Source organism: Cyphellophora europaea (assembly GCF_000365145.1).
Source record: "Cyphellophora europaea CBS 101466 unplaced genomic scaffold supercont1.4, whole genome shotgun sequence".
In the NCBI taxonomy this organism is placed as follows: domain Eukaryota; kingdom Fungi; phylum Ascomycota; class Eurotiomycetes; order Chaetothyriales; family Cyphellophoraceae; genus Cyphellophora; species Cyphellophora europaea.
In genome coordinates, this window is record NW_008481810.1 from 2139430 (window position 1) to 2163303 (window position 23874).

Below are 23874 nucleotides of genomic sequence, written 5' to 3' on the forward strand. Positions count from 1 at the left end.
GTACTATTGTTCCTGCTACTGCGAGGTTCTTCGTCCGAGATGATGGCTGCATAAAGGCTACTGCGGGAATGTGCTAAGCGAGCTGCGAGTTCATGCACCGATAGTTGTGCCGCAAGCTCTAAGTGGTACGGAGTAGCTGCTAGGAGCTCGAAAACGGAACGGCAAAGTCAAACTTCAGTCAATTCGTCGTTTTTACGGTGTTTCCGGCGTGGTCGACTTTTGTCTATCAACATCAAGCTGAGGAGTGGAGGGGGCTGAGGTCCGTGTTAACCTTCACATCACCTCATCTCGGAGTAAAGGGAGAAAGACCAGCGACGATGGCATGGATCCTGGTCACGCCCTCGTCGCGCGGCATCGGCGCAGCCCTCACGCGGCATCTTCTACGCACGACACCCGCCGGCGTGCCCGTCGTCGCCACCGCGCGCTCCGATCCAGACGGCACCGCCGAGAGACTTCTCGCGTCTCTTGATGTTTCCGACGCCCAGCGGAAGCGTCTGGAGGTGCGGACGTGCGACCTGCTGCAGGAGTCCTCGATTGCGGACCTGGCGGGCTACTGCAAGGAGCGGTACGGCAACAAGCAGAAAGACAAGAACGCGCATTTACGGCTGGGGCTGGCAATTCCAGGCATGCTGATTCCGGAGAAGGCGCCGGATAAGATCGAGTTCGAGGGAGCCTTGGAGACGCTCAAGCTGAATCTGCTGGCGCCTATGATGCTGGCAAAGCATTTCACTGGGCTGTTGCCGCGGAAGGCGACCACGCTGGAAGCCATCCAGGGACTACCAGGGCAAGCGGTGCTTGGGTTCATGAGCGCACGGGTAGGGTCGATCGGGGACAATAGGATGGGCGGCTGGTATAGTTACCGCTCAAGCAAGGCTGGGGTCAACCAGCTAGCCCGGTCGGTGGACATTTATCTGCAAATGCAAAGTGGAAAGAATGCGATGTGCGTCAGTTTGCATCCAGGAACGGTGAAGACGAGCTTGAGTGAGGAGTTCTGGAAAAGCACGCCCAAGGAGAAACTGTTTAGCCCCGGGTTTAGTGCTGAGCATCTAGTGGAGGTTGTGAAGGGACTCGGAGATGGAGATCGTGGCCAGTGTTGGGATTGGCAGGGAAAGGCGATACCGCCTTAGTGTGTGTGAGAGTGCAGGAGGAGGTTGGGGAAGCGGTGTGGGTAGTGCTGCACGAACAACGCGGCACCCAAAGGTACCCAAGCTACGGAGTAGGGACAGATGAATGGCGTGGGCGGCGGCTTATGTGGGATGGCCCCTTTGCTGACACGAGGTGGCATGGTTACACAGAGCGTAGGGCTTTGCAGTCGAGGGCGATCTTAGACACGCCCGCCCCCAAGGCGAACCGTTCCGGCAAGAGCCGGATGGAAAGAGTAATTACTTTGCCTGTTCCTGAGTGCAGGCGCTGGGGGGTATTAATTGGACGCGCGCGCTATTCCAATAATGACGTGCCGCATACGGAGGCCGTAGGTGTGTGGGAGCCTCGGGATTAAAGCAGAGTTGCATGGCGTCGCTTTCAAGAGGTGACTGGGGGCGGCAGAGCAAGATGCACGGAGGGTGGGAAGACCGCCTGGAGATGGCGAGCTGGGGAGCAGGCAGTACGTGATGATTCAGCCGGAAGACGCTAGCTGCCTGGAGTGCCACGCTAGTGTGCCTCAAGGTGCCGATCGTGGCGAGGGCCAGACTCTAAGCATGTGGTTGGGACAATAGAGGCAGAAAGTAGCACGGTTGATGCCAAAGACATGTTGATATGGCTCAAAGCGGTATACACGGCTTTTCGCACTTTGATCATCCATCTGCTTGGAAAATCTGGAGAAGCATGGCAAAGAGGAAAAGCGGCCAGCGAAAAACCGGCGCGGCGAGAGGAGTGACGGGGAAAACTTGATCCGCCTGGTATCAGCAAATAGCAACAAATGACATGAGGCACGGTGGAGGCGTGGTGGAGGTGGATGGCGCCAATGACAGTGCCAGCATGAGGCCTCCAATCTACATAAGGGAAGTGAGGGAGCACTATTCCCCTTCTGTTTCTTTCTCTTCTCGTCTCCTCCCAGCGTCTTCGATCACCCAAAGGCACGCCTTGCACCACCTTCTGTTCGACAACTCGAATTGGCACCCTCGTACGGCAACGCATCCGGCGTGTTCTTCGACACCTCTAACTCTGTTGCGGGCAGCACAGCCGCGTGGCAAAAGGTACGTGCCAACACTTCAAGTCGTGTTGTCCATTCCCAATCAATCGAAAGCGTGGATCTACTTCCCATTCGAGAGACGCGCCTTCCCTTGTTGCGCTGCGGGCTGGAGTATGACTTTCGTGCCATAACGATCCTCCTGAACCCTGCACGACTGCCTCAAAACCACCCAGCATGCACCTCTGAGATGACCCCATGTCGACATCACCGCCGTAGTGATGGCTGTTGACTGTCGCACCATGGCTCATCGGGTGCTCGAGGGGCTGGTTATAGGCCCGGACTTTAGGGCTGAAAGTTCAGGTTGGGCGCCCAGCGCGCCAAGCTTTGACGCGCCTGCCCTGCCCTGCCCTGCCCTGCCCTGCCCCGCGTCTTCACGCCGAAGCCGAAGTGGCAGCCGCCCAAGGCCTGCCCCGACCCTCTCCTTCCATTCCTCTTTCTACTCTTTGCCATCCAAAGCGGTTTACCGTCCTGCATCGTCAATCCACTCACGATTCTGCTTTCCAGTTTCTTAACTCTTGCAAATTATTTTGGTCATCAAAGCCGAAAGCTTGTGTATGTTTCCCCCAGATTTTCATTCCTCTTGCCTTGTCGCGTCGTCAACCTCATCGCGCGTTAGGCGTCGAGCCCGAGCGCGCACGCAACTGCTACTTGACCATTGACGCGTTTTCTTCCATCTTTACTGTGGCTTCGCTCAAGCTGTGTCATCTCATTACTGACTTGACTTGACTATAGGTCCTAGACTGCTCATCGGCAAATACTGTCGACATCTTTCCATCGCTTCACCTCTCGCCCAAACCAGGTTAGTGCCACGATCCATTCCTAACAAGGCAATCAGCTTTCCACAATCAATCATGCTGATACCCTTTCTAGAAGTCCTTGTCTAACCTGTCTTGACAATGGCCGATATCACTGACCCTTCCGCCGGTCTCGACCAGCCATCGCCTGGTGATGACCTTGCTGGCAATGGTGGCGACACCCGTGGTCAGAAGCGCAACAACAGAGCTTCCATGGCCGGTGAGGATGATGACGACGATGACGAGAAAGGTGGCCGTGAGCGGAGAAAGATTGAGATCAAGTTTATCCAGGACAAGTCTCGCCGGCATATCACCTTCTCCAAGAGGAAAGCCGGAATCATGAAGAAGGTTTGTCTCGCTTACTCCCTGTGCACAAGACCTCACTGACCGAATCCAGGCGTACGAGCTTTCGGTCCTCACCGGCACCCAAGTGCTGCTTCTAGTCGTCTCCGAGACTGGCCTCGTCTACACCTTTACCACACCCAAACTCCAGCCTCTCGTCACCAAGGCTGAGGGCAAGAATCTGATTCAAGCCTGCTTGAACGCCCCAGAGCCCAGCAGCGATAACGGTGTTGATGGTGCTGATGATGTTGCCTCCCCCGATGACGTTTCGAGCATGCCTCAACCTCCTCCAGCCATGCCTCGCGCCCCTGCTCACAATGCTGGCTACATGACACAAGAACAACAGCAACAGGCTCTGTATTACCAGCAGCTGCAGCAACAGCAGAACCAGGGTGGCCAATATGCCGGTATGCCTCAGATGCCCCAGCATCAGCGTGCTTAGGATGCACCACCGCTGCCAGAGTTGCCGCCCAGCACTCCAACTCCACCAGCTCACGACTTCTCCATCCGTGCCCGACGCCGCGACATGTAACTGACTTTAGTCGCACTTTTGGGAGGGGGAGATGAGCTTGCAATAATGTCGGCGACTCAAGATACGACAACGTCTTAGCCACATGACCTTATCACCGACTATCGTTGCCGTTGTCCAGTGATAGTGTACTTGTTCATAGGCAGGAGTTCATTGGTACGTTCTCATGACAACGGTGGGATGGCCTAAATGGACAGCAAGCACCTGCGAACGGATCACAGGGATCACAGGGATCAGTCGAATTATCTTTTTAGTCTCGTCTCATAGGGGTATTCAAAATTATCTCTGAACTCATTGGTCATTGTAGAGTCTCTTCTCCCATTCTCCAGGCATTGTTGTTTGCATCGCTCAGGCCTTGTCCAGAGTCCTCTGATCGAAGTCGCCCTCCCCGAGCACATGATATCCATCTTCTGGCACCCACGCTTCCCAAGTCTTCACCTCAGTTGCCTCATCGCCGTTCCCTGCGACCCCCATCTCCGTCCGAGCACTCCAGTCATACCACTCGTCACACCGCTTATAGAAAAGTGTCAGTAAGATTTGCATCGAGAGCATTTCCGGATAACGAGATGACGATGCCCCGGCCATGCTGGGATGGTAAAAAGCATACCACTTACACTCTCCCAATACAGGGTCTCCCAAGTAGAGCAGGAGGGAGAGAGGACTCACCTCGATCGTCCCATGCCGCACCACGAGGTCCAACGCCCCACTTCCGGCCCGTGGCCTTATTCCGCGGCAGATCGTGCGTAAACGTCCCCCTTGTTGATCGTCCGGAAACTCACTCTGCCGCTGCTCGTGGCGGATGCGTCCCCCGTCGGAGGTGGCGTGGTAGTAGATGGGGGAGGCCGGGTCGAGAGACATGGCGAAGTCCGGGTGCGCCGTCTGCTGGATCTTGAAGTGGTTGGCGAGGTGCGAGGGGCTGGAGCGGCGGATGCGGAAGCCGTGGTCCGTGTAGGTGCCGCCGGTGCTGGGGCTGGTGGGGTGGAAGAGTGGAGGCGAAGTGGGTGGCGTTGTGGTCGGTGAGGGGGGCGGACCAGGCTGTGCAGAAGAGGGTGGGGAGGGTGGAGAGGGATAGGGGGTGGGAAGTCATTGTTGGAGGCATGTACCGCTGCGGGGAGGTAATAGGTTGCCGTAAGACTTTAGGGTGTGCGTGGTGACGGGGGGCGCGATCTAGAAAGTCCGGGGAGATGGAGTTTGTCGAGAGGAGTGGGTGGCCGGACTGTGCGTGTTGGTTAGAAGATGATGGAAACAGGTAAATTGCGTCAAGGTTGGTGAACGATACCAAAGGGAATAGGATAGCTGCTTTATATCAGATGGGATTGTGTCGCTTTCGAGTCTTGTCAATCAAGCAATTGACGTATAAGCAGAATTCAGGCTGGGGAGACTGCTCGTTCAGGGCAGAGCATGGCCTAAGGCCACGTACGGCGACGTACGGCCGAAAGTCAGCAGAGCCAAACCACAGCTGGAGGGGGTTTGCATAAGCTGAGGGAGCACGTCTTCGTATGCATGTTGCCTGGGTTTCGTAGTATGTACAAAGTTGATGTCGGGCAGCTACGAGCTGTGCTGTCGAGGTCATCAAGACCTAGGGACAGTCATGAGGTCAAGGAGTCGATCGTATGACTTACAATAGGGCAGACATGATGGATGAAGCGGATACGACAGGATCGTTTGATGGCTTCCATTGTCATGCGATCTATCTAAATGTAGGACAGTCCTAAGACCGTCGACCACTCTGAGCATATGGAGGTCTGCTCTCCCCTCGAGGCTGATCCTGAGGTTCGACAAGCTCAACCCCTGACCATGTATGAAAGCCAGGCATCATTGATCGAACAATCAAAGAAGTCTTGTCTATCCGTGCAGAATGTCGAATCTTCTGTGTGATCGAACTGAAGAAAGATTAAAATCATGCTTTCGTGTAAGCCCGCTGTACTTTTGAATATGGAATTCGTCCTTGTGGTAATCATCGCTCATGTTCACATTCCATCTTGATAGCCGACACCTCGACAATATTATGGACCTGTGGGTACCATGTCAAGTTGAGCTGAGCTAGCCCTGAACCTTCTTGACGCGCTCGAGGACCTTGCTGTACAAGGGGTGAGATGACTCGAGGCCGGTGAGCTTGGTGGTAGCATCCTCAGCAGAGTTTTCCTTGAGAATGGTGGCGAGCTCCTTAGACTCGTCGTCACCTTCGACGTTCTGGAATCGAAGAGCCATCTCGACACCACCGAGGAGAGCCTTGACGTCGTAGCCCTGCTCGGCGAGCTGAGCAGCAGGACCAATGAATCGCTCCTTGCGGCCGAGCTTGCGGAGAGGGGCGCGACCGACGCGGACAGGAACATCCTCAAGGTGAGGATTGGAGATACGCTTGACAATGGTGTCAACGTATTTCTGCTGTTCCTCCTTGCTGATGCCGTGCTTGTTGACAATCAGGTGAGCAGTCTCCTTGAGAGCCTCGTTGACCTCGTTCTTGATATCCTCGTCGGCCATAGCCTCGTGGATAGTCTTCTTGCCTTTCTGGTAGCCAAAGTAGGCGGCAGTAGCGTGGGAGGTGTTGACAGTAAAGAGCTTGCGCTCGATGAACGGCTCGAGGTCCTCGACCCAGTGGATACCGTTGACCTTGGGAATACCAGATTTGAAGCCAGTGCTCTGGACGCACCACTCGTAGAAGGACTCGATGAGGACATCGAGGTTGGCACCGGCGGGCTGAGTGGGGACGATGCGGTCGATGGCTGAGTTGCCATACTCGGCCTTGGAAGTGATCTTGTCCTGGTCGGGTTTAGGAGTCTTTGCAATGATGTGCTCACGCAGAGCATCAGTGGCATTAATCATGTTCTCGCAGGCAATGACAGCAAGAGGCTTCTCCTCAGTACGCTGGATGATGGCCTTGGAGATGGGCTCAGCGATGAACTTGAGGATGGTAGGACCAACGGCACAGGTGACGATAGCGGCCTTGCTGATGGTATCGATGGCATCTTGCAAGTTGTGCTTGGAGTTGATGGCACGGTAGTTGGTGATGGTCTTGGTCTTAGTGCCCTCAGCACCAACTTCGGTGATCTTGTACGACTTGGTGTTGTTAATGTTGTTGACGAGATCATCGACAACATCGACAAAGACGACCTCATAACCAGACTCGTGGAGGAGCTCGGCAATGAAGCCACGACCAATGTTGCCGCCGCCAAAGTGCACAGCGATGGGAGCCATGGTTTTGAGTTGGGAAGAGTTTGGTAGGTTTGGAGACTGCGGTGATCGAGCGGTCAGTTCAGGTTCAAGCTAAAGTTTGCCCACTGCGTGAGCTACTTACAGTTGGTGAGACTCAGATAGCTGAAGCAGAGACGCGGCGAACGCAGTGGTGTGATGAGGAGCAGGAAGTTCTCGAAGTAGCACAATGTGCGGTGTGAGTTAAATGACACTTTTGGGTGGGATGAAGGTCAAGAAGCAACTTTCTGGCGGGGTGTCCTCGAGTGCGTTTGACCTTATGTCATAAGGGTTGGCGCTAGGGGATAATATAGCTCTATATCCGTCTTGTGAAGGGCAACCGCAGCCGGCCCGAGCATTGTCCCGTGTAGGAGACAGCCTGGCACATGGCTTCACTCACAGCGCGGAGAGGTTGTCACACTCCGGTCAGACTCAGGTGACAGTTTCACCGTGATGCCTAATAGCCGAAGCATCGCCTTTTCCCGGAGCAAAGGACCCGGTAATAAGCAACGTCGTATGACCTTCACAAGCAACTCTTTCTTGACTTCAGCCACAGGAGCTGTGGAAAGTAGCAAGTATGACGGTAGCCATGAGTGACATAGTCGAATAGCTGAAAGCTGCTCATCCGCAAGTTTCATATCAAGCAGATTTGCTACCGAGCCAACTGATTGTCAATCAGTGACCAAAATGTTTGCACCAGCCATTTCTTCGACTCGAACATCGGGTAGGATGCGCTCCCAGGATGATCAAACCAGCCTCAAATAAGACTCAAGCGGCAGTGAAAAACAGCTGCAAGTTTCAATTGCGGGAGAATCCATCGCCGACAGCATGCTTGCTAGCTCGATAATGGGCTCCGCTTTGCACGCCCTCTGCAGGCGATAGACTGGGCAAGGTCTCCCTTTACCGACTTCTCCTGGCTTGCTTACCCACAGCCGGATATATACGTTTGTACGCGTTGCCCATGGAGCTGAATTGTCTTTGCCATCAGTCCAGCCTGCTTGTCAGTGCCGTCGAGCCTGATCTAGCAATTGGAGTTTGCCAGATATTGCTTGATATAGCCAGGGTCTTTGGACGAGTCTCATCTTGCGATGAGAAAATATTGAGAGTGTTCGAAAAGGAGGCTCGGCCCTGAAGCTGGACTTGCGTTCGGCGTCAAGACGAGGATCATGAGCCGCAAGACCTCGACAAGCCGCGAGACTATCTTCAGACACGGTTCCTGAGGTGCGGTGGAGTTGAGAGATTGCAACGAAAAGATGCCGCTTTCCAGAGAGACATGGTAGATTCTTCCACCTTGCAAAATGAGCCACGAATGGTCGGATCGCGGCCAGCAGATCACGCACCCGGCGTCACATAGCCACAATTGAGGGTACTACGAAACTTGCCCATCCATTTTTGGCAGTTCAAAAGACTCATATCATTACATACTTCTCGTTCTGCCACCATCTAGTGCACAAACCCTCGCTAAAATACAGCGCTAAAATTCACACCCAGGAGTCCCTTTGCGACAACTCTCATGCTCGCCGCTCAGATCTTGCTCGACTTGAAACCCTTGTCTCGCCGACCGCCACAGACCTGCGCAATAGAAAGAATGGTAGCCACCAGCATAGCCGCTGTGGCGCCCCAGGACATGCCGAGGAACTCTGTGCCCTTGGTGGCGGAGACGCCAATGTCTTGGCCGTACTTGTTGATGGCGTCGGTTGCTTTGGCCATGACAGCCGTCGCGATGGCGGAGGCTATGCCGAGGGAAAGGAACGAGATCTTTGCAACTAGTTAGCGCGTGGCAACAAGAAATTTGGTAACAAGGTACGTACGAATGAGACAACGAAGACACCACAAGGGGTGCCTCGTCCGGAACTGAAGATGCTGACCGCGGAACCGATGATGGCGAAGCCAGCGAAGCCGATGCCAACACACCAGAAGACGAACATGGCAATGCTCGCGGCACGGATGGCATCCACAGCTCTGTCGATGTCTTCAGGCCAGTTCAAGTCCTCCAGAGTGATACCGCTAGGTAAGTGCTCCTCGATGATCTCGGAGGGATTGAAGTGGAAAAGGGCATTGCGCTCGGAGCAGTTGGTAGTATTCTTCTTGGCGTTGTCGGCGGTGCCATTGGGTTCAAACATGCCCTCGCAGTAGTTCATGACGTGCACGGCGTAAAAGTCGGAGATATTGAGACGCTCGGTGATGGCATCGGCAGCATCGCCGATGAGATCGTTGGCGACGTCCTGGGCAGAATTGACGAGATCATCTAGGAAGTTGTCGTCAGGGTCGGAAGTCGTGTTGAATATCTCACCCTGGCCGATCTGAGATACGTTCAGGGTCATGACATCGGCGCTCTGCAGGAAGGATCGGCTGGAGCCTGCGAACAAGCATAGTAACGAGAGGACCAGGGCCGCTATCGAGCAGGTGAGCGTGAGAATCGAGGTCAGCCGCATTGTCGGTGTGTCGGCGTGTCGGTGATCCAAATGATCGAGTACGTTGAGAACAATCTTGGGGTGAGAATGAAATAGGTCAGCGAGAAGGTGGAAGGCGCAACGCTGGTTTAGAGCCTTTGCAAGGGAGATATGCAAAGGATGGATAGAAGGAGGAAGATGGGGCTGTGTTACAAGCTTATACTCGTGGCAGGAGCCGGCGCCAGGAACAATGCAGGATTGCTGTCAACCAGTGATGTCTGAAGCAAACATGGTTCGAGGGTCTTGGATTTTGCGTCTGTCTTGAAGTTGTCTGAGAGTCGCGTAGCCAGGAATCTCAGCCACTGCGATCGACGTGCTGGACATTGCGGAGCGACGTCATTCTGGTGATTTGTGCCCAGCCTTCGGCCTTGATGTGGTTAGGCAGTGTTTTTGGCAAGGCCGGCGGTGCTGGGCCAACACAGGCCCGTGCGGCAGCAAGCGCCAGCCCGCGCCTAGCCGAATCCAACTTTTGCCCAGTTTTCCCGTTTTCGTGCCTGGGGCCCAGTCATTTGCCGCTTTCGCTAACGGCGGTGACCTCGCCGGTGCCTTCGTAGCCAGTGACTGTTTCTGAGGACCTGGTTTCTCAGGCACCTGGAAAACGGTGCGCAAATAGAAACTGCGCTAGCACGTGGTTTTGCGTTGCGCGTTGCTCATTGCCTGGGGGAATGTTGCGGATAGAAAGCAAACCTCCTGTTCGTTGAGTTGCATTGTAGCAGACAAACGCACCGATGGCCCCAACTCGGTGGTGCTGCTACGCTGTAGATCGAGTCGGGTAGGATGTGCTTGTTCTTGACATTGAACGTCTGCTGAATCTCCGCCCATCCTCAATCATTCTGACTTGACATGCCGGATTCAGGCTGAGTTTCGACTCTCTCACGCCGGAGTTGATTGATAGCGTTCTGCCAATGTCAACAGATGAGCACACACTCGGGCTCAGTCCAGACTCACAGCAAGTGCCTCCGGATTTACCCCATTTTCCATCAGCGAGACACATAATGAGAGCTGAGTGCGATCAAGCTGGGTGTTCTGTATCTCTTGTCAGCCGTGTGGACCTCCCCTTGTTTTGGCGTGCGACACGGACTAAGAGGACCGAGATCTCTTGCAAAATGTCGATGACTTCGCGAGCCTTCTCCTTCTTTGACTCTTTAGTTGACATGTTTGTTGACAGTAGTTTCGATATCACTTTCAGACCTGGGCCGGTGAGCAAGATGGAAAGAAGAAGGGGAGCTGCGAAGGGCTTCAGCAAGAAGCGCGCCAAGAAATGGTAAACGCGCTAAAACGCCAGAGCCGTGCCTCCCTGCGCACGTATAAGTAGTACCCCGGATACATAGTCTGTACGTTGTAGTGATTTCATGATATATCTCACCTATACCTTAGCAATGGAGAAGAGCTGTAGTATGAATTAGATGTCTATCTCGGACCTATCCGCTGCACCGTACACTCTGGGTCTTTCAGAACCATGTCCTTTCGAATAAGCAGGTATTCAAGCTGTGCATTATCAAGGGTTATCAATGGTTAACAAAAGGAAATGAATCCCATCCAGCCGAGAACAACGAAGTATCAGATGAACCGCAGGCTCCCCTTGTGACTTTTCTCCCTTCCGCCCCAGGGTAGCTCGTTCTCAGACCCACCTCCACTGTCAGGACGACTGCTGTCACCATTCCCACGCAGACTCTGTGGCCCGTCACCCTTATTATCAACACTGACGACGCGTTTCCGATTGTCCCCGAGCCTCAAACCTCCAAATCCTCCTCCACTCGCTCTCGCTCGGCCTAGCATCCTCCCCACCGCCCGACCAACAAAGCCTTCACTCTCCGTCCCTGTCCCCGTCTCCGTTTCTCCCTCGTCGCCTGTCGTCTCCCTGCCTCCACTAAATGGCATTGGTGGCCACCCTCCCAGACGCGGGCTCGCTACCGCGCTGTTGCCCCCAAAGCTGCTCGCCGTGTCCCGTAGTCGCTCCCCCCTTTCATCCATGCCCAGCTCGTATAGCATTTTGTCCGTCTGTTCCTCGATGCTAGCTCCTGCCTTTCCGCCTCGGTCCATCTCTTTATCGACGCCCGCGCCTATGCCCAAACCGCCGTAGCCGTGGACATAACCACTGCTCCTGCCACTATTTCGGGCCTTTGATGAGGCGCGTCCTGCACTGGGCGAACGCCTGCTTGGCGGCCTCATCCTTGACGCCGCCGTCGTCTGCGGCAGTGACCGGAGTGGTATGCGTTTGGGTACCGTCACAACAGCTGGGGGTGTATGCATTTGCGTCGGCATGTGTCTCTGCACAGCAAGCGATTCGCGCGGTTCCATGTCCTCCCACTGCGAGGTGGAGCTGGAGGACACTGCGCTGGAAAACTGCCCGCTGGAGATGGACACCGTACGGATAAGCTCATGTCTACTAGGGTCTTGCCGCTGCGGCAGTGGGGTATCATAGTCTGGCTGATCTGAAGAAGGCGCAGCCCGGATGCCCCATGGTCCAAAGGCAGCGGCCGACGAGGACGCCGGCATCAAGCGCTTCCAGTTCGCAGAAGAAGGCGGCTCACGAGTCCGCTGGCTCGGTGATGGGGGCGAAGAGGGCATATAGATGTTTCCTGCAGGAGTGCTGAGACCCTCCATCATGCCGTCTTCGTTCGCCTCGAAAATTGGGAAGGTGCCGCTTCGGGTGCTTGAGAATGGGTAGCCAGGGCTGAAGGATCTGCTGGAGGGCCGGATGGCCGACGTCCCAGGTTTGAAGCGGCTGATCGATGGCGTGCGGCTGCCGGAATTCGAGAAATGCGACAGGCCTTCGAGCTCGGCGCGAGCGCGCTCATTGTACCAGTCTTTTCGCGCCTGGTAGAAGGCTTCGGTATCTTGTGGTCCAGGCAGGTTGTATGGATGGTCTTGAGGAGTGTGGACAGCACGAACTGATCGGCTTTTGGCGGGCTTGTTGGCGATCTTAGAATCCGAGCGCTGTGCCATGGAACCGTATGGTCCATGGAGCCCGTCATCACTTTGATCGTCAGGGAGTCCTTCCCCATGGGCCGAAGTCGACGGCGGAAGAGGGAAGAGATCAAGATTTGTGGTTGCGATAGAGGGGCGAGCATTGTCTCTGCCGTTCAGGGTTCCATACGTTGTAGCCCAGGATGAGCGGGTGGGAGCTTGCGAAATACGAAATGGATTGTCCGATTTCAAGGAAGAAGGTGAGCGAATGATGGAGCCGTGGCCAACGCCAACAATCGCGGATAGACGGGATGGTAATCCAGAACGTAGGCTGGTTGCCTGTGAATTGGTACGTTCAGGGTATGCCGCTGCGGGCTCTCTGCTGACCCTTTTTCTCTGGAACAGCGCAGGTCCATCATTCCGCTTCCGCTTCGGCGACGTTGAGGGCTCATCAACAGGCAGTGTGAGGAGATCAGCTGAAGCTGGCTCAGCGGCCAGGCTAGGGGATCCTTTCTGCCCAGCAGGAGTGAGCATCAAGTCGCCCCAGTTTGAATCAAAAGACTCGTGGGCTTGAGGCTTCTGGCGCTTCTGCAGTCTTGTTCTAGCCCGCTTCAGCGAATCCGGCGCCCATGGTAGCTCAACCTGCGGCGGTTTTACGGGGGTTTGCAGCATTTCTCTGGCGCTGCTCCGGTTCGATGTCTTGTTGACCACAGCCGGAGGTTCGGCATCGTCAATCCCATCGTACGGGGTGGCTTGAAACTCTGAACTCGCGGCACTGTTGCGAGACGTTGCTTGCTCATCGTCTGACACCTCTTTGTCCTTTTGTTTCTTGTTCTTGCGCTTCCGCCAACACAAACACAGCAGAATTATTAGTACAACTCCGAGTACACAAAAGACCGTAGTCAGGACAATCGCTAAGATATGTCGCCGGTTGACGCGCGGGCTGTTGTCGGCTTGATTACCCCCGGCAGGTGTAGACGTAGCTATATCAGAAGATCCTGTAGATGATGGACCAGGCCGAGTTGGTGTAGACCCAATGGCGGCTCCCACGAGTATCTGGACTGGATACGTAGTCCGTGAGACACCTTTCACCACCGTTAATGACGAGCTCAACACGCGCTGGCCCAAATCGTTTGGCACTTGGCCATGGAATGTCAAGTTATCGCTTGAGAAGACTAGCCAAGGTGCCGCAGTGTTTATACTGGCCGTCACCTCGTCTGCTGCGTCGGTAATCGATTCCGGGATCTCGTAGTCGAGGTACTCTCCCGGATATGCCGTAATGTTGAGAGCGACTTCTGGTGTACCGGTAGAAGCTGGCTGTATGGTCACGGCCAAAGTTGCCTCATCGTTCGACCTATCTTGCGCGGTAATCGTGACAGTCTGTGCCGAAAAGTCCTCTGGAACTGTTCCACTGAGAATAATGCTCTCTTCATCCAACTTCATCCAGGACGGTAAGCTCGCTTGAGCGCCCAGAAAGTCTGCTGAGCTGATTGGCTTCCCGTCAAGATACAAGATATCACGAAATGTGTCGGATTGAAATTCTTGGCCGCTCGTCACATTCACGGTTTCTGAGGCTGACTGGAAAGCGAATATCCTGTTAGCGACAATGATATTGAATACAACGGCAGCCTCGGCAAAGCCTGGGACATTACTGGCCACGAGCTTGACGCCGTAGCTTTGCTGCTGCGCACTTGCATTTATGATTGGGGGCGTGGAACCAGATACACGCAATACCTGCGCATCGAATTGAATCCATGGTGGAAGAGGCGAGTCATCTTCTGTGACTGCGTAGTAGACTGTTGACGACGAGGTGCCGGCAAATAGCTGTGGCGGAAATAGAATGGCGAACGATGTCAATGGATTGAGGTAGAGTGTTGAAGGTTCCTGTACTTGACCAGCAGCGCGTAAAGAGGATGTAATCGACACGCCCGTGCTGAGACTTGAGCCGTCTGCTACCACAAGTGTGACACTTGCGGATGTCTGGCCAGTATTATCGCTCGCGGTGACTTGGAAAGTAACGGCGCCGACATCTGAAGTTCCCGGGGTACCTTCGAGCGTTCGTGTATTCGGGTCGAGAGACAGCCATTCTGGTGCGCTGCCAATGTTGTATGATATCGACGAGCTGTCTGAATGGAACGTGGTATCCGCAAACGAGAATTGATATGGTCGGGAAGCGTAAGCTACGGGAGGCACCTGGGCGTTGATCGGGAACACAAGCTGAGGCGCAGAGCTCGCATGTCGCACAAGCAAAAGTGTGCTTGCGAGGCAGGCTCCTAAGGAAGTAGGCCGGCGCATTCACGCTGAGTTCGTCTCACCGGCTTCTGGCGGTCTGTCAAGTACATCGATTGGGCTCTAGAGGCAATGAGTAGCAGTGAATCGTTAACACAGTGAGTAAGACGCGCTGAAACATTGACAGTAGGAAAATCATCGCATGAGCTTGAGCGCAGCGAGGGTTGGGGGTGGTGGGCGGTGCACCAGTTCATCCTGCAAGGGATGAACATGATTCCCAGCCACGCGCACGCGCCGTGAGAATGCAACGGACGCGCAAGTGGTTCAAGGGATTAATTGACAGCTTCGAGAGTTAGAGACATTGAAATACCACATCAAATGAGCTGCCTTCCGTCCTTCCCAAGGGACTCATGCCGCGAAAGTCGCAAAGCGAGGCATTTTGCACTTGACGACCTCCGTGTGAGCAGCTTACATGACAGGTGGCTCTGGATCTGACTCAATAGTAGATTCAAATCACAGACTCAAGCGTCTTCGTAGAGACGGTGCAATTGATTTCGAGATTTGGGAAGTCCATGGCATAGATGATGAGACAAGCTGATCTTGGTACGAGTGGTTAGGTTGGATAGGAAGCTCATGTATAATGTACCATTGACATCAGCTGGAACATCTTGGCATTGGAATTGGTGGAGACTCCACAGTCTGACTCAGTACTGGTAGTAGTGTATATCGTATGTAGGCTCGAACATCATTTCTGCGTACAAGGTCTCTTTACGAATCGATCTAAGTTTCTCAGGACAGGCGCCTTCCCTTTGGGTAAGCTCTCTCCTGGATCAGTGCCTACCAGTGAAAATCCGAAACTCGCCACAAAGAAGAAGCATTTCACACAAGTCGTCCGGCGCTCCCGCAAAACCAAGCCGTGGTCGAGCGCTCAAAACTTCCGAAAGGCAGCATGGATATTGATCTGGTGCCAGTGACGGACCGAGACGACATTGAAACACTGGTGGATATAAAACCATAATGCAATGGTTCCCGACCCTCTCTACCGTTGGATGGCCTTGTACACAGAAGAGAACGAAGACGATGGAACAAGGTCAGCACTAATAAGCGCACTTGATGACCCTCATCATACAATGATCAAGGCCGTGGCCAAGGAATCTGTTGCAGAGGGAGGTAGCGTGGTGGTTGGGTTTGTCCAATATTTCCGTGGCTTCATCCAAATCCCCAGCGGGAAAAACACCAAGGGTGATTTTCAGAAGCAAGCCAAAAGCAATGCACCAGAGACCACTGTTGATCAGGCGTATGCGGCAAGACTCAGGGTGGGTGATGCAATCTATACTCACTCACGAAACTGGTACATCGGCACGGTGCGGTCGCGGAAGCATCTGTGTGCGTTGATTCCCTCACCCGCGAAGGGGCCATGGCTGATACAGACCTGTGCGCTAGTCATTCGTCGTCTGATGGTGGATCCCAAACACCAGCGTAAGGGAATCGCTGGCAAGCTCATGCAGCATGTTACCGAGGAAGCGGATGACATGCGTGTACCTATATGGTTATTTGCCCGACCAGCAGGCCTGCCGTTGTACTACAAGGTTGGATTCATCCAAGTAGGTGAAACTGAGTTGGATGTTCCAGAGCTGAAAGTGAGTAAAAACCTATGTGCGAGTAAGAGCATCGAGAGTCTGGTAGTAGTTGACGCCAATAGGTGCCTGTCTCGACGGCTATGGTGAGGTGGCCGAGCACGCATGCAGAGGATTGGTGAAGACTGCCTGGCGAAGAGAATTGATAAGGTACGGTTGCTCATGCAGTCGGACCGGCGTCTGACCTAGTCCCCGGGCATGATATGGCTGGCTCCTCTCCACGAGTACTATGCTGACTGGGAGGTAGCGGGTAGCGTGGGTATAAAACATGGGCAGGATGGTTTACAATGTGAAAGAACTCATGTTGGATATAGAACAACTCATATTGATGAATAGAAAAACAACAGCAGTACTGATGGGAGACATATGGCGAGCTGGAGAACCACTGAATGCCTGTCAAGGTCGGTCTGGAAGCGTGTTGGAAGCCAGAGGCGCCCGGCTCATGGCTTGGCGTTGGAACTGCAGCTCCTCCACCGTTCGCACCCTGTTCGTGTCTTTTGGCATCTTTGCTGCTGTCGTCATTTTACGCAGCAACATCCTATTCCTGCCGCTCATCGTCCGCACTGCAAGTCGCGTTTCCGTGCGCCTTCTCTTGTTAGGCTCGAGATCCAATTTCTTCGTCCCCGCCGCCCCCGTATCGCCACCAGCAGACCCTGCGAACGCCGCCCCACCAAGCTAGTGTGAAGTCTGCCACGTCCGTGCCTCGTGCCTCGTGCCTCTTCCATCCGCCTTCAATCACGATCTTCGAAAAGCAGGACCCAAGTATATGAACACTCACCAAACTCTACGTTCATCATCAAGTGACAATCAGTCACCATGGGTCAGACCTTGTCAGAGCCTGTTGTAGAAAAGGTGAATAACCGCACGCACTCGTCCGCTTACATCACGACAATATTCTCGTGCCCCATGGCTTTTGGACAAATGTTGGCGGATTGCCATACTCGTGGTTCAAAAGCTCAGCGCTGATATCTACTCTAGATCTCCCACGAGGGTGCTGATGACTGCGTCGTGTTCGGCCTATCGGCCATGCAGGGATGGCGTATAAGCATGGAAGATGCACATGCAGCGATCCTCGATCTACAAACCGAGAAAGAGGGCAAGCAACAACAAGCCGCCCCACCCGACAAAAGACTGTCGTTCTTTGGTGTCTACGATGGCCATGGCGGAGAAAAGGTAGCCCAGTTCGCGGGCGAGAACATCCATAAGATCGTGGCCAAGCAAGAAGCCTATTCGAAAGGTGATATTGAACAGGCCTTGAAAGATGGGTTTCTCGCTACAGACCGGGCTATTCTCAATGGTGATCGAGCCGTACACCAGACTACCGGGCACGGTTACTGACCGGCTACAGATACGAGATACGAGGACGAGGTTTCTGGTTGCACTGCATCGGTTGGCATAATCTCTAAGGACAAGATTTGGGTGGTATGCTGAAAATTAGTCGCATTCGTCTCAGAACATTCACTAACACGTCTAGGCGAATGCTGGAGATTCGAGATCAGTGCTCGGTGTCAAAGGCCGGGCGAAGCCTCTGTCATTCGACCACAAACCTCAGAATGAAGGTAGGTTCGCTCACCGTTCCGGAGATATTTGTCCAGACGTTCACGCGCTGTAGGCGAGAAAGCTCGTATTAGCGCCGCCGGTGGCTTCGTTGACTTCGGTCGAGTCAATGGCAATCTCGCTCTGTCGCGTGCCATCGGCGACTTTGAATTTAAGAAGAGTGCCGACCTTTCACCCGAGCAACAAATTGTGACGGCCTTCCCCGATGTGATTTCGCACGAGGTCTCAGACGATGATGAGTTTCTCGTCATTGCTTGTGATGGTAGGCCCACATGGTCCCAAGAACGGCTCAATACTAATCGAGTCAGGAATTTGGGATTGCCAGTCCTCTCAAGCCGTCGTGGAGTTCGTCAGAAGAGGTATTGCAGCGAAGCAGGACCTGCAATCGATCTGCGAGAATATGATGGACAATTGTCTGGCCTCAAACAGCGAGACCGGCGGTGTTGGCTGTGATAACATGACCATGATCGTGGTCGGTCTGCTGCACGGCCGTACCAAGGAAGAATGGTACGAATTAATAGCCAAGCGCGTGGCAGATGGGGATGGCCCTTGTGCGCCGCCCGAGTACGGCAAGTCAGTCCTAGTTCCTGACCTCGAGTCTGTATACTAACGCAACACAGCTGAGTTCCGGGGTCCCGGTGTGCGACATCAGTACGGTCACGAAAGCCCTGATGAGTATGAATTGGACCTCGATCAGAGGAACAGAAGTGGGTTCGGCAGCCGTGGTAGAATCATCCTCCTGGGAGACGGCACTGAAGTTCTGACAGACTCTGACGACGCAGACATGTTTGACCATACCGAGGAGGACAAAGACACCGAGAACCAAATCAAGAAAACCAACCCCGATACGTCCGATGTTGACCCAATCAGAAGCGAGCGTGAGGGGACTCCAGGACCGCAGGAGCAACAAAAGACGGCGGATGGCAACGATACCGCAACCATCAAGGCGGTTGCTGACGAAGGGGACAGCAAGAAGGAGACTTAGACATCTTTTTGACCACGCACCTTGCCTTGGACTACGGTGACGAGCATTCTCACGAAGGACGATACCCCCATTCATCGAATAAAGAAGATGCAAGCAGTGTGGCAGCCTAGATAGTCCGTTGCAGGGCTGGCAGCGCAACGATACGAGTCTGATGCATGCATGAATGTTGATGTGCACACGCTTGGGACGGGAAATGGAAGATGGAAGACCTTATCTTGCTGGCTGGCAGCACGTGTGGCGTAGGAAGGCAAGCCTCCAGACTCTGTTTTTCGCAGATGCCTGTGGCTGGCACGAGTGGGTGCTTGTTCATAGGCCCAAAATATTGCACTCATGCCATCTTTTCCACCACCCTTTCTGATCCCTAGAAGTAGTGACAGACATTGCAGGGATATCGCTTTCGCCTCCCAAGCTGTGGCTGAGCAAACCCGGCTCGAAGTGGCTCAAATCAATTAGTGGTCTTGTAACGCAAGATGACGTTTAAAAGCGCCCAAAAAGTTGTTTTTTTTGGCGGAAGCACAGCTAATGTGTCTCTCGTCTCTCGACGTCCGTGACGTGTCTGCGTCGATATCCCGCGCCTGTCAAGAGACGCGGACAACCCCTCCCCACAAACTCAGCTTGCAAGTTACCAGATAGCATCGATTCAAGGTCTTGATACTGCCCCCATCTATCGATGTTCTTCGTATAAGCCAATCTCCTGTTTACTGGTTAAACGTCAGGGCCTCCCAAAACTTGGCAGGCACGTGTAGCATCTGGTCAATCTGGTGCGGCCTCAGGCCCTGGACTCCGGTACCACACCCCTTTCCGAGACCGTAAGATCGCCCACTTCCGCTTCTGTATATCTTCTTCAGCAAGCTCCATTCTACCAGTCCCGACAGATGTCGTCTCCTTCTTCCACAGGGTCCGCGAAGCGCAAGCGAACAGCTGCCTCCGAGCTCGCAAAGTCCTCTACTGCAGACATGCTGCAACCGTCCTCGCGTGATGCCTCTGGCGAAGAGCTGGCCGAATCACCCTCGCACAACACGCGACGAAAGCATGCTACAAGCAACTCCGTCGACAGCGCCGGTGTGCCCCCTAATAAGCGGGCACGCACAAAGTCGAACGCCACGGACGCAGCGATGAACGGCATGGACACGTCGCATGACGCCGAGATCGCGCACCATGACCCTGGCGAGCCCAGCAGCACCACGGAAGATAGTCAGGACATAGAATCGAAGACAAAGAGGAAGACGCGTGCTACCAGCAATGCTAAGAGCATCAACGTCGACAATTCCGAGGAGGACCGTGCCATGGAGCAGCCGCCGAAGGAACTCGTTCATCCTGCTGGCGGCTACAAGACAAATTCCCCGCCGGCAGGCCGTCCCGTGCGCGTCTATGCTGACGGAGTCTTCGACCTCTTCCATCTCGGGTACGCACCTCCCATTCCCATAGACCCCATCTTTCATGCTTACTGACAATCCAACCTCAGCCACATGCGCCAACTCGAGCAAGCCAAGACCATTTTCCCTAACACCTATCTCATCGTTGGCGTAACAGGCGACGCAGAGACACTGCGCCGCAAGGGTCTCACCGTGCTCTCCGGTGCCGAGCGTGCCGAAACCGTACGTCACTGCAAGTGGGTAGACGAGGTGCTGCCCAATTGCCCGTGGGTCGTGACCGCCGAATTCCTTGCCGAGCACAGAATCGACTATGTCGCGCATGATGACGATCCTTACGGTGCGGCCGAGGGAGATGATATCTACGCGCCGATCAAGAAGCAGGGCAAGTTTCTGGTAACCCAACGTACGGAGGGTGTCAGTACCACCGGCATCATCACAAAGATTGTGAGGGATTACGAAAAATACATTAGCCGGCAGTTGAAGAGAGGCACGACCAGGCAAGAGCTCAATGTCAGTTGGTTAAAAAAGAACGAGCTGGACATCAAACGACACGTGTCAGAGCTGAGAGACTCCATCAAAACCAACTGGACGGCAGCTGGTGGAGAGGTAGGCCGAGACCTGAGGTCTTTCTGGCTTGGTGGCAACAGCAGGCCCAGCAGTCCGGCACCCTTCTTAAGGCGGATGAAGAGCGACGATGGCCTTAGCAGCACTACCTTGAAGAGTCCGACAGGCACGGAGCATCTCAAGCACCTAGAGGTCCCGGGCAGTGCCGGCAGTGCCAGAGGTGATAGTCCAGGCAGATTGCAGCTGGGTCTGAGCAAGAGCGAGGAATTTGCTCAAGGATATGCGCTAGGTCTGATTGGAGGTGTGAAGAGCTGGGTAAGTTGCATCAGACATAGCCCAAGTCAAACGCGAGATGCTGACCAGGAGTAGATGATGAAGGGCCGTGGACCTAGGGATTCCCAGCCCCCGAGTCCAAGCGCGAGTGATGAAGATGATGAAGCTAGAAGTCCTATTAGCGATGAGCAGAAGAGCCCCACGGGCACTGAGAGGGGGCGAAAAGGACGCAAGGGATTGACTGTCCTGAACGATGAGTTGAAGAGGGATCCGCTTGATATTGTGCACTGATCGGGTTTGAGGCTTATGGAGGTGCCACTGACTTTGTCGCAGCGATGGTTGAATGTGAGGTTTACGTCGGTCTGCCCTTATAGGGTGGACGAATTGTCAAAAAGTACATGCCTATTTGTGGTGGTTTCAGCGGGTGTTTGGCAATAGACGGCTTCAGGCGTTCATAGTAATAAGAATGGTTCCGTCTTCGCCAGGGTTCACCGTTGTTTGTTCTGAGAACGCCTCCCCAAGGCATGGATGCCATAGCGACAGTTAAGTTAGGACCTGGAGTCTGATGTGGGTTGAAATTGTTTTCATTTGAGGCTGAGCACGATGGCCTTCACGACCATTCGGCCTGCAACCCCTCGTAGGCGCTGCGGAAGTCCTTATTGCTTGCAGCATTGTCTTTTGGCGAGCCGTCACATCAAAAGTGCGGCCGTTTGGGCCCCTTCATCTAAGACCCACTGCCCCATGCATGAGATTGTATCGCCTCAAGATTGGAATTCCTGAGAGCGTACACGTTGTCGATTCTCCATCACGATTTCGCCGCTTACGATCTGGGCTTCTCCTTCTTCTCCTTCCATAGAGCGCTCAGACCGACACCAGACACCTTGACGACCTTGAATCGCACACCGGGAATATCACCCTTGGCCTTGCCCTTACGACCGAAACCGGCGAGCAGGACCTCGTCGTTCTCGTCAACGAAGTTGAGGCAACCGTCATTGGGCACTAGTCCTCGCCGTTAGCAATCACGCTCCCACCAAACTCTTCTTCCATACTCTTGGGGGTGCTGAGACGTACCGAAAGCGGTGACCTTCTTGCCGTTCTTGATCAACTGGACACGCACACACTTGCGGATGGCAGAGTTGGGCTGCTTGGCCTCGACGCCGACCTTCTCGAGCACGATGCCCTTGGCGTGAGAGGAACCTCCGAAGGGCGAGGACTTGTAGGCGGTGCCGAGCAGGCGCTTCTTGTAGTGCAGGTCGGCCCAACGACCGTCCTTGCGGGCTTGTACGAGCTTGCGGGCGGCGTTGAGACCGCGGGGCTTGCCTCTGTTGGTCATCTCTGTAGAATGTGTGTCAGTCTTTTTGCTTGTGCGGCGATTTTGGGAATGGCGGGCGCAGGCCTGTTTGCGGGACTCTGCGCAGAGGCTGGAGCGGGACAACGGATATAGGGTCGTGGGAAAGACCAGTGCGCGTGGCAGAGATCGAGTAGGAGGGCTTACTGGCGACGTTGATGGACAGAGATCGATCGGAGGAGGTGGTGTCGAAGAGTAGTGAGGTCGCTGGCGATTAGATGCAGTCCTGAGAAAAGCCAAGCTTCGGATTTCAGTGTGCGTTTTGGCCAAGATTACAGTGTCACGTGAAGATCTGCTCCGGCGGCCAGCAGCGAGTTTTGCGCAATCCGGTGGATCTTCTGACACGAGTTGCCGTCTACTATAAGCTCTGGGAGGCTGTCTCGACTTCACTCCTGCCTCTACTTTGGTCAATGCAATAATAACGGAGGCAAACAAACGATTGGTGAGAGCACCAGCTCTCTGCCATTATCAGGATGGCGGGCTCATCGCGAAATATTCCGCAGCTCGAGACACCGATTGGAGATGGCCACTCTCCGCCAACGGCGAGACCCAAGCTGGCAGGCCAGAACAGAACAACTACAGCTCGGCTGCCTCCACCAACGTTGTTCAAGGGCCCACCGTCCAAAAATGCATCGCACATCTCGTTGGTTCTCCCAGACGAGAGTCAGCGAAGAGATCAAGACTCTACTAATCGGAGTCGTGGGTTGCCTCGACCGTCCAAAATACCGCCGGCTACTTCTTTCTCTGGGAGTTCATTTCGCCACCCATCCATTCGTGTCGATGAGTTCAGGGCAGAAAGCCATTGGGCAGAGATGCAGAAGACGCTGGCGGACGTCGAACTGTCCGCTATGAATCCGTCGCATGTATTTGGCGCAGACCATGCCAAGGCGCTCGAGGATTTGAGGACTGCACAATTATCGTTGGCTCAAGCCTGGGCGAAGAGTGAAGCTGACGAGATCACGGACCATGAGAATGTCGATGCTGAAGGAGGCGATGTCAGTGCAGGCACCAATTTTGGCCTCCCAAGCAGCAAGCGTGGCAGTCGCAGCAACAGCGCGTCTGGGGACAGAACGTTGGAGCAAGAAACCGAAAGGGATATTCAACTTGCTAGACGACGAAGGGAGGCCAACGATCGTTATTTCCAACAAGTAAATCGTGGCGTGTTGGATGTGGTGCTGCGGCTGGACGAGGTTGCAAGCGCAATGAGACGTGTTGAGCGCGAGAGCAGAGAAATCTGGAATGACGATGACAGTGCTCTGAGCGCGGGCGATGCAGAGCTTACCGGCACCGAAAGTGGCGATTTTGTCGAAACTCCAACTGATGCCAGCGCGAGCGTGTTGGCAGACAGTCCTATGAGCCACAGGACGTGAGACGAGAAGGGGAAATGCTGACTAGATTATTTCTAGGGTGGCCTTCGAGGGACAACCACTCTCTAATAGCCACTATAACTCGCAGCCAGGTCAGATGCAGCAGTATGAATCGGAAGGGCCCAGT

At 54.4% G+C, this 23874-nt stretch overlaps 11 protein-coding genes across 11 annotated transcripts; 5 read left to right on the forward strand and 6 right to left on the reverse strand.

Annotated features, from left to right (window-relative positions):
• Window positions 1–317: 317 nt before the first annotated feature.
• On the forward strand, window positions 318–1127 carry HMPREF1541_05040 (uncharacterized protein; the record flags this gene model as incomplete). Its single annotated transcript, XM_008719381.1, has 1 exon — window positions 318–1127. One exon carries the CDS (start codon window positions 318–320, stop codon window positions 1125–1127), a length of 810 nt encoding a protein of 269 aa, XP_008717603.1.
• A 1960-nt stretch (window positions 1128–3087) lies between these two features.
• Window positions 3088–3769, forward strand: HMPREF1541_05041 (uncharacterized protein; the record flags this gene model as incomplete). The annotated part of the gene is made up of 2 exons (XM_008719382.1): window positions 3088–3333; window positions 3383–3769. The coding sequence occupies 2 exons, from the start codon at window positions 3088–3090 to the stop codon at window positions 3767–3769; spliced, it is 633 nt and encodes a 210-aa protein (XP_008717604.1).
• A 435-nt stretch (window positions 3770–4204) lies between these two features.
• Window positions 4205–5492, reverse strand: HMPREF1541_05042 (uncharacterized protein; the record flags this gene model as incomplete). Its single annotated transcript, XM_008719383.1, has 3 exons — window positions 4205–4369; window positions 4523–4826; window positions 5479–5492. The coding sequence occupies 3 exons, from the start codon at window positions 5490–5492 to the stop codon at window positions 4205–4207; spliced, it is 483 nt and encodes a 160-aa protein (XP_008717605.1).
• A 407-nt stretch (window positions 5493–5899) lies between these two features.
• On the reverse strand, window positions 5900–7054 carry HMPREF1541_05043 (uncharacterized protein; the record flags this gene model as incomplete). Its single annotated transcript, XM_008719384.1, has 1 exon — window positions 5900–7054. The coding sequence occupies one exon, from the start codon at window positions 7052–7054 to the stop codon at window positions 5900–5902; it is 1155 nt and encodes a 384-aa protein (XP_008717606.1).
• A 1518-nt stretch (window positions 7055–8572) lies between these two features.
• Window positions 8573–9483, reverse strand: HMPREF1541_05044 (uncharacterized protein; the record flags this gene model as incomplete). Its single annotated transcript, XM_008719385.1, has 2 exons — window positions 8573–8806; window positions 8860–9483. 2 exons carry the CDS (start codon window positions 9481–9483, stop codon window positions 8573–8575), a joined length of 858 nt encoding a protein of 285 aa, XP_008717607.1.
• An 842-nt stretch (window positions 9484–10325) lies between these two features.
• Window positions 10326–10657, reverse strand: HMPREF1541_05045 (mitotic-spindle organizing protein 1; the record flags this gene model as incomplete). The annotated part of the gene is made up of 3 exons (XM_008719386.1): window positions 10326–10400; window positions 10450–10527; window positions 10583–10657. The coding sequence occupies 3 exons, from the start codon at window positions 10655–10657 to the stop codon at window positions 10326–10328; spliced, it is 228 nt and encodes a 75-aa protein (XP_008717608.1).
• A 404-nt stretch (window positions 10658–11061) lies between these two features.
• Window positions 11062–14706, reverse strand: HMPREF1541_05046 (uncharacterized protein; the record flags this gene model as incomplete). The annotated part of the gene is made up of 1 exon (XM_008719387.1): window positions 11062–14706. One exon carries the CDS (start codon window positions 14704–14706, stop codon window positions 11062–11064), a length of 3645 nt encoding a protein of 1214 aa, XP_008717609.1.
• Window positions 14707–17093: 2387 nt separating this feature from the next.
• HMPREF1541_05047 (uncharacterized protein) lies at window positions 17094–18819 on the forward strand (the record flags this gene model as incomplete). Its single annotated transcript, XM_008719388.1, has 7 exons — window positions 17094–17129; window positions 17256–17574; window positions 17626–17699; window positions 17752–17836; window positions 17890–18096; window positions 18143–18411; window positions 18460–18819. The coding sequence occupies 7 exons, from the start codon at window positions 17094–17096 to the stop codon at window positions 18817–18819; spliced, it is 1350 nt and encodes a 449-aa protein (XP_008717610.1).
• An 875-nt stretch (window positions 18820–19694) lies between these two features.
• Window positions 19695–21323, forward strand: HMPREF1541_05048 (uncharacterized protein; the record flags this gene model as incomplete). Its single annotated transcript, XM_008719389.1, has 3 exons — window positions 19695–20224; window positions 20285–21074; window positions 21129–21323. The coding sequence occupies 3 exons, from the start codon at window positions 19695–19697 to the stop codon at window positions 21321–21323; spliced, it is 1515 nt and encodes a 504-aa protein (XP_008717611.1).
• A 529-nt stretch (window positions 21324–21852) lies between these two features.
• HMPREF1541_05049 (40S ribosomal protein S23) lies at window positions 21853–22365 on the reverse strand (the record flags this gene model as incomplete). The annotated part of the gene is made up of 2 exons (XM_008719390.1): window positions 21853–22031; window positions 22104–22365. The coding sequence occupies 2 exons, from the start codon at window positions 22363–22365 to the stop codon at window positions 21853–21855; spliced, it is 441 nt and encodes a 146-aa protein (XP_008717612.1).
• A 488-nt stretch (window positions 22366–22853) lies between these two features.
• Window positions 22854–23750, forward strand: HMPREF1541_05050 (uncharacterized protein; the record flags this gene model as incomplete). The annotated part of the gene is made up of 1 exon (XM_008719391.1): window positions 22854–23750. The coding sequence occupies one exon, from the start codon at window positions 22854–22856 to the stop codon at window positions 23748–23750; it is 897 nt and encodes a 298-aa protein (XP_008717613.1).
• Window positions 23751–23874: the final 124 nt, after the last annotated feature.